The sequence below is a fragment of the Salminus brasiliensis genome, chromosome 14, assembly GCF_030463535.1.
Source record: "Salminus brasiliensis chromosome 14, fSalBra1.hap2, whole genome shotgun sequence".
Lineage (NCBI taxonomy): Eukaryota > Metazoa > Chordata > Actinopteri > Characiformes > Bryconidae > Salminus > Salminus brasiliensis.
This window is the reverse complement of record NC_132891.1, coordinates 4,447,246-4,463,547: the sequence shown is the minus strand read 5'-3', so window position 1 is coordinate 4,463,547 and position 16,302 is coordinate 4,447,246. Positions and strand designations below refer to the sequence as shown.

Sequence of the window (16,302 nt, the reverse complement as noted above, 5' to 3'; positions counted from 1 at the left end):
GTGGACGATAAGGCGCTGCCTTGCAAAGCCCTGAATCAAAACACTGTCAGTCTGTCAAAGGGAGATACGGCAGAGCTTCACTGATGATGGCCTCAGTGTGGATGGAGCTAAGTCATAAGAAGAGCAGACCCTTAAAATCCCTCAAATCAACATACAGATCCACCCTGAATCCTGGCTAGACTGACTGCAGATCCACGAGGATACTCCTAAAGTCTAGTCAAATGTACACTATATGTCCAAATATTTGTGGACACCCCTTGTAATGAACGCATTCATTGCACCCACTACTGATAGAAAAGTACTGCCAATAGATTAAGACTCTCTGGGGCAGATAAATATGAAGCTATTGGCAATGTACCTAATGTCAGGTGCTAGGGGCTTTATGGAGGGGCATAACACACACACACCCCCAGCATTGAACTGTGAAACAGTGGAACTGTGTCCTCTTGGGGAAGAGGTGGGGTGGTGATCATCCAACACCCTCAATAATGCTTCTGTGAATGCAATCAAAATCCTCACAGCAATGCTCGTCCAAAATCTAGTAGAAAGCTTTTCTCCCTGGACAGTAGAGACAGTCACTCCTACAAAACTAGATTTTAAAAAAACAATGAATGAGCAGGTGTCCCAATACTTTTGTCCACCAAGCGTATCCAGGAACCCAGCATAACTGGCCTCACTCTCTCTCTGCATGGGTACGATGGTCCTCCCTCTCCCCCATCGCTTAGTGTTTATGCTAATCAGTGTGAGCGTCGGTTAGCTTATTTAACATAACTGAATATGGTGTCAAAAGTATTGACATTCTTTCCTCAGGTAGAAGTGAGTGGAGATACTAGGTTTTAAAAGACTTCTATAGAAGCTGAAGTATCAACTGAAGCTTTTTACTCCAGTAAAAGTGTAAAAGTACTGGTTTCAGAACGACTTCAAGTAGAAAAGTAAAAGTAATGGAAGGAAAACAAAGGCTGAAAGCTTAGGCCGCGCCACAGGGGTCTATAGTGCACTACCCCCCCCCCCCCCCCCAAACCCATTTATCTAAAAGTCATAATGAGGAGAATGATCTATTAAAATGTTAATGTTAAAAATGTTGGGCTGCACTTGGCTCCTGTTTCAGCTGCAGATCTGCCCATTGAAAATGAAGCATTTCAGTAATATCAGCTCTATTAAAGGAGCGTCTCTGTGCTCTACTGAGCATCAACATGAGCTTCATGGAGGAAAATATGAGGAGTCGTTGTCTAGAAGTTCTGTAAAGCTGCAGAAAGTCAGACTTCAGAGGCGTGTGATCAATAAGCTTTATTGGAATGTAAAGGTGGGGCTCAGTCGGGACGTTTCACTGCAGCTCTCTTGAGTCTCTGCCACGGACACAGTCTTCATACTAGACTACAGACGTCTGCTGTGAGCTGCTGGAGAGTGACGGGACGTGTGCAGGTGTGATGGATCTCTTATAAACCAATAGGGAGTCAGAATGGTGTGTGTTTATACTACATCAGGATCAGACTCACACTTTCTGGATGGAGAGAATTATCTGGAGAGGTGCTGGAGCTTTTTTTATTTTGAAGGATGATGAGAAATGAAATTGGATATGACTAAAATTTGCCTTTTGGGTTTGACCTTAACCCTTTAAACCCTGTCTGTAGACCCACATCTCAGTTCTCGCAACATTACTGCCATTATTAACATCAACTAACAGAACCCTGTGGGACTCCACACTCTACGGTAAACCAAACAATTCATAAAAGTTTCTGCATTAGGATTAAAAATGAAGTAAAATCACTGTGTCCAAGGGGTTATAAAGCAGCCAGTGCTCTTAGAACTAAAAATTCTAGAAATAGCATATGGGTTTTGGGTATTGATCCGATATCAGAATAAAATGTTGAATCCAATCCAATCCTGTAATAAATCTATCCTGAAACAGCTTGCATTCATATTTGTTAGCCACCTTAAGTAAAGAGCTTCTATTTAAAACATATTATTTTAAAGCTACATTGTTATTGACTGATATTCAGGACTTCAAAATCAGCACCAGGGAGAAGTGCTATGATGTCATCTCTAAAATAACTCGAGGTATCTGTAATAAAAGAGAGCTTAATGCCAGACGTAATGGATGTTGGTGTGAGTCTTTGTCAGTGATTTAGTGTTTCGGGGGCAATCCCTTGGATCATTAATACAGTCTATAGCCTGGGTCAGGCAGGAGGCTTACAGCAAGAGTCCAAAAACAGAAAACCAGAGTAAAGACAAAGGTCTATACCAGAGGGACACTAGAAGCTAGAGAGAATGAGTAAAAACACTGGCAAGCACAGCTCAGAGCTACGAAAACAAGAACTCGGAAAGTAGGGCAGGAAATGAAGGCTGGGTAACTTCAGACAATCAGGTTCAGAATTGTAGTCCAGTGTTTTTACATACAGTATTTCACCCAGAGGCCAAGTATAATCATTCAAAATCAATGGTATTATTAATAATTCTAAGCATATATTATTACTATCTGCTTTTAAGCATGGACATAAGTACCTCTGTAATGTGCATCACAGAATCTAAACTCATCCTGGTCCAAAGTTCGAGTCTCTACTGCTAATACTGGACAGCTGTGTGGCAGAATATGCAGTGTTAGGAATTCGGATTCATGTATGTCCTCAGTGCTGTAATAGATAGATATCAGATATCAGATATCTGTAGTCTGGTTGAATCTGCCTTCAGTAGCGAGTATCAAACTCTGGCTGCATCTCAATTCACTCTGTGCTCCCTAGACAGGGCACTTACTGTACGTGAGCTTCTACACCCAAGCTGTGCACTAGCTATAGCTACGTCCAGCTGGGAGTCTCAATTTTAAGCTGTTAGGGTGGAGGACGCTAATTGGGGTCATTTGCTAAGCAAAAACTATTTACAAAATGGCATTGTGTAAAATAATAACTTTTATTATTATTTTAATAGGACAAAATAGTAACTACAATATACAGTGGTGTTTTTGTTTTTTAACAGTAAACCGACTCTGGGCTTGTCCTCCTTCAGGGCTGTGGTTGCTTGGTAACAGTACTCTATATAACTACATTACTTGGTGGAAGTATGGTGGTAATTGCGATTTTTATTATTAACAGCTTAATTTTGTATTAAAATTTGGAAATGTTATCATATTTATGCTGTTCCTGTTTTAGAAAATCGTTACGAACTGCTTGTGGAAGTGTATTACAGTTACTTTAGCATGGGTATGGGACTTTACGCGAAGCTGAAGGACACCCTTGCTCATTGGCCAGAATAAAACCTAATGCTATAATCAAAATACATCAAATGCATCAATGTGATCGATATGGAAAATTATTTAGTGTAAAAACAAATGGTCTGTTTTTAAATATCCACATAGTTTTAATGGCAACTAGCAAGGCCTGTTAGATTTTAGCAAGGTCTGTTAGAATTTAGCAAGGCCTGTTAGATATGATCATTTATTATTATTATTATTATTATTATTGCATATTTTTGTGAATCTAGGGATACTTAAGGCTTTCCACATCTCTGTTTCCACTATTCGGCATTGATAAATAAACATTAAGGCCATATGATCAGTGTCACTAGGCAGCTTCTATATATATATATATATATATATGTGTGTGTGTGTGTGTGTGTGTGTAAGATTTAATGTTCTGATTGAACAACAATGCAGCTTCAAAACATGTCATTGTCTACTTCAGTAGTGTTTGTTTACTTGAAGATTAAAATATCAGATATGACACGTAAATGTAAGTTTTTTTTGACGTTTCTTTTTTTAATTTAGCAATCATTTCTGAACACATGTCCAAAAACTCCTCTAGAAGTGCCCACAGTATCAGAAACGCCCAATTACTCATAGAGCTAAGGCTGTATATACACAGGTAGGTCTAACAAGATGTACAAAAAACATACACAAACAAGACACACATATAACTAATGACAAATGGGCGGTACCCTGATGATAAAGAGGCCGGGCCAGAATGGAAATACTCTGGCAATATAGACATTTCAGAAAGAGATTTCCCACCTAGAAGTATGCATGCCATACAAGACTGTCAGTTAAGCCATAACATATAGGAAATAAGTAATCCTTGACATTAGGTCACTTTTAGCCTTTTCATTAAGTCCAGCATGTTGGTTCAGAACCTGTGTGGGTTCTTGCTTTTTAGCAAACGGTTTTTGTGTTTTTGGTTTCAGGAAAAGGAAGCTGTGCTAAAAATAAATGACTGCACATTAAAAAATGTGCTTCATCAAAGGTCCCAGTCATCACAAGGCTCAATATCAAAACACGCTGAACTACAAATCCATTCTTTGCCATGACAGTTCAAGTACAAACATGGTTTAGAGCTATTGCTAAAAGTAGATTTTGAGCTCGGTATAATATATGCTATTACAACATGTGGCTCCAATCAGTTAAAAAACTGGCAGAACTAATCATCCAACATCAGTACCTGACCTTACCAATGCTCTCATGTGGCTGAATGCAATCAAATGCTCACAGCAACATCTAGTCCTTCTTGGAAGGCTTTAACGTCTAGTGTAAAGACTCTTTCCAGAAGAGTAGATGCTGTAACTGCAGCAAAGAGGGTCTCTAACTCCCTATTAATACCCTTAATTCCAGAGGAAACACTGGATGAGAAGGTGAATCCTTTGTAATTTCCCTGATTTCCGCCCTGATTACTAATATAATGTGGTATAATCATTATCTAAGAGGCAAATTGAACAACACAACTAACTACTGACTATTTAAACTAATAACACGCTAACAGTTTGACTGTTTTATGAGCGCAAGGAGTATACATCCTCAGTGCAGGCTAGAAAAAGTAAGTGAAATTCTTTGTTTTACTTGCAAATGCATAGCTGTATATCATCACTGTCCGAAGAAAGACATGCATCTCCAAATACAGCATCTTTACAGGAGGAGGAAAACAACCTTCCTAACTTTTCCTAATAGAGCATTTCTATTGGTCCATTCATCCAGAGTTATTTACACAGGGTTGCTACAGGGTTGCTACAAGGTTGCTACAGGGTTCAATGGATGGATAAAATTTAAATATGGACTAAAAATTGAGATACATGTTTTTACTGGAAAGCAGCAATATATGATCCTATAGTAGTTGAGATTTTAAATGCAAAAGGAAAGATAAGTGCACTTACTTTATAAGATTTTACATATTAATTTACATATTTATTAAGATCAGCATATATGTGCATTGATGCATACTATTTATGCATATTTATGCTCTGATATCAGAAAAGATTGCTCATTGATGTGGAGTGATCCAAACATACTACAGCTAACATTCTGCTGTAAAGAATGGCAATTCGTTCCTTGGTGGAAGGCGACTGGCTGGAAGTTACCTACTAGCACATAATCCCAAATAAAACCTCCACGACTAAACGGCTTTAAAAACTTTCCAAATATGCCAATTTCCTTCCTTCCAAACTCCTCTGAGGACCCTTTACAAGAACTGCAATCTGACGGAGTTAAAAGCCCTCATCAACCCTGTAATTAGTCGTTCTCCTGGGCTTTGCCAGTACAACCAGAGGCCAACTCTCAAACTGCAGCTTGCAAATTCAGTAATAACATTCTTAATGGGGAAATTTATGAATGACCGTTTTGAAAGATGGCCTGTGGATGTCGTGAATAGAGAACGTGAAGCCCTGTGAAGTGGAGGAATCATTATTTTCGTTTTAAACTAGAAATCAGTTAAAGCTTTGACTGAGTTTCCTAAACTCAAAGACAACGCAGGAAGTTCACGGAGAACAACATCAAGAGGCAAGAGAGAGACGAGGGCATGACACGGATCCTGAAGCAGATGTTCGCTACATTGTCTTATCTGTTCCATCAGGGAACCCAAACACATTCCTGAGTGATGGCTTAGCTGGACTATTTTTGGTGCACTATGCTATACTCCAGTGACTTGCAAGATAGAAAACACTTTGTAACCAAGAACTGCAGTAACAAGCCAGTTAGAGTGTGAGCATGAGCTCACATGAAGCTAAAGACAGAAATGAGAAATGAGAAAGCAGGCTCTGTAAAGACCTGATTACAATGATACAATGACTATTATATACAAAATGCAGAATCTCAAGACTGAGACAAGATTGAGTGTAAATGACATTAAGACTGAGACAAGATTGAGTCAAAATGACATCAAGACTGAGACAAGATTAAGTGCAAATGACATCAAGACTGAGACAAGACTGAGTCAAAATGACATCAAGACTGAGACAAGACTGAGTCAAAATGACATCAAGACTGAGACAAGATTGAGTGCAAATGACATCAAGACTGAGACAAGACTGAGTCAAAATGACGTCAAGACTGAGACAAGATTGAGTCAAAATGACGTCAAGACTGAGACAAGACTGAGTCAAAATGACATCAAGACTGAGACAAGATTGAGTGCAAATGACATCAAGACTGAGACAAGATTGAGTCAAAATGACGTCAAGACTGAGACAAGACTAAGTCAAAATGACATCAAGACTGAGACAAGACTGAGTCAAAATAAAATCAAGACTGAGAAAAGACTGAGCTGAAATGATGTCAAGACTAAGACAAGATTGAGTCAAAGTGACATTAAGACTAAGTCTAAGTTAAAATGACATCAAGATTGATATAGGACTGAGTTAAAATAACATAAAAACTCAAATAAGATAAGAATGAGTTACAATGACAAAGAGTGAGACAACATTGAGTCAAAATGACTTCCAGATTGACACAGGACTGAGTTGAAATAACGTCAAGACTGGGACAATAATGTGTTGGCATGACATTAAAACTAAGACAAGACTGACACAAGACTAAGTTGAAATAACATAAAAACTCAAACAAGACTAAGTTAAAATGACACCATGACTGAGACAAGATTGAGTCAAAGTGACATCAAAGCTGAGACAAGGATGAGTTGAAAGGATGTTAAAACTGAGACAAGAATGAGTTAAAATGACAGAGTGAGACCAGATTAAGTGACTGTGACATCAAGATTGAGACAGGACAGAGTTGAATTGATATCAAGACTGGGACAACGAGTTGGCATGACAAGACAAGACAAGACTGAGGCAAGACCGAGTTGAAATGATGTCAAGACTGAGACAAGGTTAAGATGACATGACTTCAAGAATGAGACAAGAGCGACTCAAAATAAGGTCCAGACTTAGACAAGACTCGAGACATTTCAACTCAGCCTTGTCTTAGACTAATTTGTGTTGATGTCATTTCTATTCAACCTAGCCTCAACCTTGATGGCCTTCAAACTTATATCAAGACCTGTCTCAGTCTTACTGTCAATCTGAATCAGTCTTGTCTTAGTCTTGACATCATTTCCAATTGATCTTGTCTCAGTCTTGATGTCATTTTGACTTGATCTTGTCTGAGTCTTGACATCATTTCCACTGTCTTGTCTTAGTCTTGATGTCATATTGACTCGATCTTGTCTTAGTCTTGACATAATTTCCACTCAGTCTTGTCTGTCTTGATGTCATATTGACTCAATCTTGTCTTAGTCTTGACATAATTTCCACTCAGTCTTGTCTGTCTTGATGTCATTTTCACTCGATCTTGTCTTAGTCTTGACATAATTTCAACTCAGTCTTGTCTCAGTCTTGATGTCATTTTGACTCGATCTTGTCTTAGTTTTGATGTCCTCTTGACTTGATCTTGTTTTAGTCTTGGCATCATTTCCATTTGGCCTTGTCTCAGTCTTGATGTCATTTCCACTCTGTCTTGTCTCAGTCTTGATGTTATATTGACTCGATCTGGTCTCAGTCTTGACATCATTTCCACTCAATCTTGTCTTAGTCTTGACATCATTTCCACTTGGTCTTGTCTTAGTCTTGACATCATTTCCACTTGGTCTTGTCTCAGTTTTGACTTCTGTAGCCAGATCACATAACATTAGGCAAATATGACCAATCTCATCCTTGCACATTTGCGCATTCTGCATTTCCTATAAAATACTCATTATGTCACTGTGATCAGGTCTTTACAGTGCCTGCTTTCAAAACCCCATTCCTGTCTTTAGCTTCACTCGTGCTCACACTCTAACTGGCTTGTTATTGCAGGTCTCGGTTACAAAGTGTTTTCAATTTGAATTGAAGTGCAGAAACAAGGCAGTGGAGATAAATAGAGAAATAGGGTTTTTGAAAGCAGGTATTAAAGACCTGACCGTTATGACCCAGTATAATGTAAGAGATGGTTTCTGGCTATATTTGCATACTGTTATATTCTCTGGCTAAAGAAGTCAAAGACTGTGTTTAATTAGTGTAATATTTTGACTGGAGACTGGGTGTAGTGTGGGTAAGGGTGAATGGAACTAAAGGACACTAATGAGTTCTTTCCTTTCCTACATTTTTCCATACTGTCTAAACACAGTTAGCTACAGAACTCCCTGCCCCTCACTTGTTGCGCTGAAAAACGTCAGGGTGCTGTAATTATACATCACTGAATAGTGTGGAGCAAAATCGTTTTCATTCAGGTATTAATATGATGTTTTGGCTTGCCGTCTCTCGGCTTCAAATCTGTCGACGTCCTCAGAGTGCCCAGGGACACCCTTTAGTAAAGTAAGTGAATTATATTCGCATGAGTTCTCTCTTATTATGGAAGGGATGTTTTGGAATGCCACTGTGTCGTATGCCATAGCATCCATCAATATTTCAAGGCCTATGAGCACTTTTCATGCTCCTTCACTCAGCACCTCCAGCGTAAATCTACTAGAAAAAGACCTGGCCACTAAGGGACAGCCCCACTGCCCAAAGCCTACATCATCAGAAAAATGGAAGAATGTAGTGAGCAGTGCTCAGCAATACTGATAAAACTCAATGTCACCATATTTTCCAAGCAAATTACCTGCATTACTATTCTAACAATGTCTTACAAACCTGAAATAGAGATTTGTTTGTAAATATTAAGATTTAAATGACGTTGAATAATATTTAGCCTTTATAATTTATAAACCACTTTTCTTAAACGAAGCACAAATCAAACGAAAATACGAAAGTACGAAAATAAACACTGCTAATAATTAAAACATTATTCAATTATTCAAAATGACATTGAGATTGAGTCAAAATTTAGACAAGGCTGAGACAAGACCAAGTAAAAATGACGTTAAGACTGAGACAAGACTGAGTCGAAATGACATTAAGACTGAGACAAGACAGAGTCAAAATGACATTAAGACTGAGACAAGACTGAGTCGATATTAAGACAAGGCTGAGACAAGACAGAGTCAAAATGACATTAAGACTGAGACAAGACTGAGTCGATATTAAGACAAGGCTGAGACAAGACAGAGTCAAAATGACATTAAGACTGAGACAAGACTGAGTCGATATTAAGACAAGGCTGAGTCAAGACAGAGTCAAAATTACATTAAGACTGAGACAAGACTGTCAAAATATTGTTAAAACTTAGACAAGGCCAAGTCAAAATTACATTAAGACTGAGACAAGACAGAGTCAAAATGACATTAAGACAATGACAAGACAGAGTCGAAATTAAGACAAGGCTGAGACAAGAGAGTCAAAATGACGTTAAGACAGAGACAAGGCCGAGTCAAAATTACATTAAGACTGAGACAAGATTCAGCCAAAGTTATAACAAGACTGAGACAAAATGACATTAAGACTGAGACCCCGGCCGAGTTGAAATTAAGACAAGACTGAGACAAGACTGAGTCAAAATGACGTTAAGACTGAGACAAGACCCAGTCAAAATTAAGTTAAGACTGAGACACGACCGAGTCTAAATTAAGACAAGACTGATTCAAAATAACAAGACTGAGACAAGACTGAGTCAAAACAAGATTTTAATAAGATTAATAAACCAAAAAATAGCCATGTATCAAAATTACAGATCAAATAAAGGTTTGCTAAAGTGACTAATTGTACTATATGGTTGTAGAGAGGGTGCACGTCCCCGACCCACGTATTTACCTCAGAACTGCATCACAGATTAGCAAAAATAAAACTGATGAATCGACCAACAGCCGTCTTCACTCTTAGCAGGAGAGCCACCCAATTCTGATCTCGGCTGATTCTGATCTACTGCAGCAGCAGGAACAAGGTACGGAAACAAACGGTAAATGTCACCACTAAGTTTGAATTCTTGAACCTTAAAAGCAAGAGATGAATATAATTAATTCTCCACTGAAATATTACAGTCTTCTCCTGCTCTTCTAAAGGTTGTAGAGAAATGGAAAGGAGAGGAAGTGTCAGCTCGCTGGCTTGTGGCAGCCAGCAGGTCAGAGATTTAAGATAGTGTTTACAGCCATTTGTCTACAGCCTGAATACTAATTGAGGCTCTGCAGATACAGCCGCTCTGTCCCAAAGGGAGAGCCCAGCCGAGCAGAGCAAGTCCCAGCGCCACAGGAAACGTCCGATTTACATACGTTCAGAAGTTCCCTACATAGAGACGCAATTAAGATACATGACTGAAATATTTCATATCATAGAATTATTGATATGATGTAATATTGATGACTACCTTATTGATATGAGTGAATTAATATGAGTGCAGTATTGACATAACTGCATTAGTATGATTGCATTATTGATGTAATAGCGTTATTCACGTGATTCATTCATTCCATCACGTTCACATTTGCAAATGTGAGAAAATGAGCCAGGATAGCCCCTTCTGGTCAGCAACGCAAAGGTATGGCTAAACCATGGCAAAAAAAAGCACCCGGCAATTAACGTCTAACCATGTCCCTAATCAGTTTAGAGTGGACGCCTCTACCGTCTATTAAAAAATGCACTTCCCTTTGGTCAGCAAGGCTCATAGTGTGAGGTGAAGCTGAGGTCAGAAGGTCAGATCTGCAAGATAAGCAGCAGAGTCTATAAATCCAGTCCATTGACTTTGGCCTAGAAGTCAAATCAGGGTCATGTAACTCCTAAGGGTCCCGTTGCACTCTAAATGACAATGACCAGAACATTCAATGGACAAAAGTATTGGGACACACCTCTCAACACTGAATTCAGGGGTTTCATTCAGTCCCGTTGCCACAGGTGTGTAAAATCAAGCCCCTACTCCTGCAGTCTGCCTTTCTTACACACATCAGTGAAAGAACGGTTGGTTCTGAAGAGCTCACTGAACTCCAGCGTGGTTCTGTATGTAATAGGAGACACCGCTGCACCAACAACAACAATCTGGTGAAATTTCCTCCCTCCTAGATCTTCCTCCATCAGCTGTGAGTGGTGTTATTATTGAACAGTGGAAGCGTTTAGGAGGAACAGCTCACAGAGAGCAGCTCAGCCACCGAGTGTCTGTCAGACCACGTAAAGTTACAGAGCGGGGTCAGGGCCGAGTGCTGAGCTCAGAGCAGAGTGCAGAAAAGCCCCCAACTGACTCAGTAACTGCAGCAGAGCTCCAGACCTGCTGCTGCTGGCAGAGCTTAGAGCAAAGGGGGGCCAGCTCCATATTAATAATGCCTATGGGTTTAGAATGGGACGTCCTGTAGGTGTTATGTGTAAGTGTCCCAATACTTTTGTCCATATAGTGTATCTGTTACTATGAATAGTTAGGTGAGTTTCTTTAATATTTAATATTTAAAGTAAGATTACTACAGCAAAAGTTTGGCCACCCTGCATGGTCAATCCTTAATAACGCTTAATAACGGTGAGTCTTTCAGTGCTTGTTTGGTGGATTTCCACCCATTTGTCCTGCGAAAGGCTTCTAGTTCCGTGGGAGTCTTGAAAACTCTACTCTTTTGAGGTCCATAGATTTCCAATGATGTTTAGATCCTAGAAATGTGGGGGCCTTCAGAAAACCGTCAGATTGCATCCATTGAGGTAGTCCACTGTGGTTGACAAGCCCATAGCATGATCAGTCCACCCCCATGCTTAACAGTTGGAAAGGATTTCTTTTCATTCAGGGGTTGTTCAGGTCTTTCCAAACCGTCGGAGTTAGGGTTAGAGATAGCTGAAGCTGAATTCTGTTGCTCTGTCTAGGCCGACTCTTCCATGTAGTTACTATTTGTGCAGGTATTGCTGCACAGTAGAACAGTGCACCACCACCCCAGAGTCCAGAGCTTCTGCAGCCAAACAGGGGTTCTGGTTTGCCCTTTGCTCTTTGCAGGGCACCTTTATTGGTCTTCCAGACCTGAACCTGACCTGCACCGTTCCTTTTAACTGCCCCATTGTTAACCAAATGACAAACTGAGTAAACGGCTGCCATAAAACAATGGACGAGCCCAAACCCTAACAATCGCATGAAGGTCTAAGCTTAGGACCAAGGAGGCCTTGGTAGACATTATCTGAGAGCTCTGAGACCTTTGGTGCTCCTTCCCTTCACTCTAATAATGTACAACAAACACAATACACAAATCTGTGTGACCCCTGGTTTCTGAGAGCGTTTGAGTCATATTTTTGTAATTCCAAGCTCATAAGTCTGGCAAAGTAAATAAAATAAGAATTCAGGTGATCCTGGATCCCGCTCAGATCTGATACATTTATTATTGACATGTTAAGAGAATACTGATGTTCTGGGTTCCAGCGTTTATGAAAAAATAAATACATTAAATGAGCTTCTTGAAATCAGAGCATTGTTGTATTCATAGCCCATTAAAAAAAACGTGACACTGAACCTTGATTAGACTCCGAATAAGAACGAGAGACTGGAGGTAAATAGAAAGCTGCTCTCCTCGCTCTGCTGCTGAGCTTCTTCTCTAAAGATGAGCTGTCTATAAGCACTGATGTCTGCGCTCCATAATACTGTGTTTTATGTTGGAGAACAAACTGCAAACTGCGAACTGCAGAAGTGATAAACCTGCTGGAGCCAGACTGCGCAAACCCAAGCTCTAGCTCTAGCTCCAGCTCCAGCCTGCATTCCACCGAAATCCCACAATCATCTCCAAGCTGCACTTAGTGGACTAAAGCCCCGGAGTGAGAATACTACCTTCAACCATATTATGCAGGAAACGGGAGGCAGATTCAATCAGAAACGACCACATCTGTAACGCTACACTCTTAAAAATAAAGGTTCTACCAAGGGTTCTTGAGCGACGCAAACCTAAAGGAGGCATCATGTGAAGGTTCTCCATCCCTTTTGCACTTCTATGGCATCTCTCTAAGAAATGTTTGGTAGCATCTTTATGTTTAAGAGATTATAGATGGTGCCCTGAGTTACTAAAAGCACTTCCATCACTGCAAACATGCAGATCATTTAGCCAAGGATTTTTCATGGAGGTTCACCTTCTAATTGAGCTCGAATGGAAACCAATTGTCTTGTTGAGTTGGAGATAAACTCCACTGGCAGCTTGCTGTAAAAAGCTGGTGAAATGCGTGTCCTTGACACCTCAATATCCAGGAAAGCTTGAGCTTCAGAAGAGCTCAGGCCCAAGTTACCCTGCACAAACCCTCGTCTCAGAGCCGTATTGTGGAGCTGTATTGCTTCTCAATCTCAACTCATCATCGTTTGACCCCTGATCTGTTCCCCCAGCTGTGGCTGCATGTGCTGACCGAGATGACCACACACTCAGGAAGTCAGTGTCTTACGGACATGGTGCATCAATATGATCCCAGTATTAATGATATTGCATTACTGCCACGACCGCATTATGAACATAAGAGCATATCATTTACATAATTGTATTATTTTCATAATGTGAAAATTGGCATGGTTGCATTACTGATAATTGTATTTTGTGCAAAATCACATCGTAAATATGAATGCATAACTGATACGGCTGCACTAACATGATTGCTTTCTGACTTAATTGCAATATTGATATTCTTGCATTATTGACATAACTGAGTTCATTTGGTTTAATAATTAATATGCCATCATTGATATTGCTGAATTTATTTACTGACAATGACATAATCATAATTACTGTACACCTGAGTGCTCTACTGATATAGCTGTACCACTGTAACTCTCCTACTACTGTACAGTATTGATGCAACTGCCTAAATTAACATGATTTCAATATTATTATTAATGAAATTCCTATTATTATTATTTTATTACTTACATACATGCCACAGATGAACTATTGGTTCAGTTAAATTATTGTAATTAGTATTACTGTCCTTGTAATGAAATGATTATTGCCCATATTCTAATATATAAAAAAGATGCATTATTCGCATGACTGCATCAATATATTTATGTATTGACGCTGTTGCATTATTGATATGTCTGCACTAATATAAGAGCAGTATTGGCTTGATTGCATTATTGATAATTAAGCTACACTGCTTTTTGTTAATGTATTACTGTCATAATCACATACTTAACTACATTTATTGATAATGCAAGTCGTGTCAATTGAACTATTATATATATATATATATAAATATATAGATCAATATATTGGTGCATTATTATACAGTAAGTGCATTATTGACATAAATGCACTAATATGATTGCATTGTTGACTTAGTTGCAATATTGATATTTATGCATTACTGATATAAATGCAGCATTCATATGTATTCATTATTAATCAGACATTATTGGTTGATTATTGCAAAGTATTGCAATTACTGACCTAATTGCATCATTAATTACATATTTAAGAAACGATGTGTACTCGTGATACACTGCATAAGTGCATTATGAACACTCCTGCATTATTGATTATTTTAATATTGTATATTATTTTATATTATTTAATATTTATAACCTATTGCAATACCTATAATAATTATGAGTGCAATATTGATCTGACTGCATTATTGACTTAATTGCATCACTGTTATTATATCATTACTGATATAAGTGCCATAATTGAATTATTGACTAAATTATAACAACTGATTGACATGACTGCACCTGTGCCATAATTGCATAATTGGCATGACTGCACTAATATGATTGCAATATCTGCATTATTGATAAGCTTTCATTATTAAAATAAGTTGCATAATTAAATAATTGAAGCATTTCTATAACTGCAATGTTGACATGACTGCACGAGGACCTTAACTGCCTTACTGACATGATTGCATGATTGATTGAACTGCGTGATTGGCACGCCTGGCGCGCGACGGGTCTTACTTCTCGTGCGTGGCATTCTCCTGGATGCAGCCCAGCGCGTTGCCTCCGCTGCTGCTGCTGCTGTTGTGCTGCTGCAGCCTGCAGGTGAGCAGATGCCGCTCGTACTCGTCTCTCAGGCAGACGTTCTCGCTGTGCAGATCCGCTACCTGCTGCTCGAGCTCCTCTATCCGGAGCCTCTGCTTGGCCAGCAGCTCCTGCTGCGTCTCTATGATCCGGTTCAGCTCGGTCAGATACTCCGCCGCTTTGCTCGGGTTCTCGCTCGGACTCTCCATGGCGTTTCTCACTCAGGCTCGGCTCGTGCGTGTGTGTGTCCTGCTGCTGGGTGAAGCAGCCCCGCGTGCCCCTCTGGAACCATCCCTGAGGCTGGAGCAGGAGCGCAGGAGCTGAAGTTTGCGCTGCCTCCTCTCCGGCGAACTGACTGCACCACGCGTTGTTATTTTTCTTTCCCGCCCGTTTTCAGACACGCCACGCCCCCTCACGCTGGGATTGGCTCGCTTTGCTTGTTTCGTCGCGCTGCTAATAAACTAGGGGCCAATCGGAGCGTTGGAGGAGGAGTCACGCCAGCCAGTGCAGCACGGAGGGGGCGTGGCTTTGTATGAAAACGGGTGGGAAACAAAAAAAACGCCTGCAGGACCAACACTAACCTTCAGTTTTGGGATTGTGACACTGAGGAAAGGCTTTGAAGGCTTTGTGGGGGCATAAGACACACACACACACACACACACACACACACACACACAGTCTACTGTAATTTCAGTCACTCTTGTTATTTTTCTTTCGCACCCGTTTTCGGTCACGCCACGCCCCTCTAATGCTGGGATTAGCTGGCAGTGCCCCGCCTCCTGAGCTACTAATGAACTACCAGCGCTGGAGAGGGGGAACACCAGCCAATACCAGTGTGGGTGGGCGTGGCTTTGTACGAAAACGGGTGGGAAACGAAAAAAACGCCTGCAGGACCAACACTAACCTTCAGTTTCAGGATTGTGACACTGGGGAAAGGCTTTGAAGGCTTTTTGGGGGCATAAGGGACACACACACACATGCAAACACACACACGCAAACACACACACACACACACACACATACCAAAAGATGCAACTCCAGCAACTCTTATTATGCCTTATTATGGTCCCAGTTGCAGTTGTGGGATATGGCTGATTTGCATGCACTCCATCAGGACTTCTTTAAGGATTGATTTAATCCATGAATACTCAATAAATGTGATAGGTAATCAATAAGCAAATCAGAATACATAATTAATGATAATAATCCATGTAAACGGATGCAAATATTTGACTAAATAAATGCACGTATTCATT

At 40.0% G+C, this 16,302-nt stretch overlaps 1 protein-coding gene across 5 annotated transcripts in view; it reads right to left on the bottom strand.

Moving 5' to 3' along the window:
• The window catches only part of iqsec1a (IQ motif and Sec7 domain ArfGEF 1a), a 178,831-nt gene extending 163,447 nt beyond the window's left edge, over positions 1-15,384 (bottom strand). For 4 of the 5 annotated variants that reach the window (XM_072656340.1, XM_072656341.1, XM_072656350.1 and 1 more), the window contains exon 1: positions 14,984-15,384. In XM_072656340.1, the coding sequence (XP_072512441.1) occupies positions 14,984-15,255 (272 nt within the window). In that variant the 5' untranslated portion in view covers positions 15,256-15,384. Of the gene's footprint in view, positions 1-14,924; positions 14,942-14,983 lie in introns of those variants that run through there. The other variant, XM_072656343.1, reaches the window with a different exon arrangement.
• Positions 15,385-16,302: the final 918 nt, after the last annotated feature.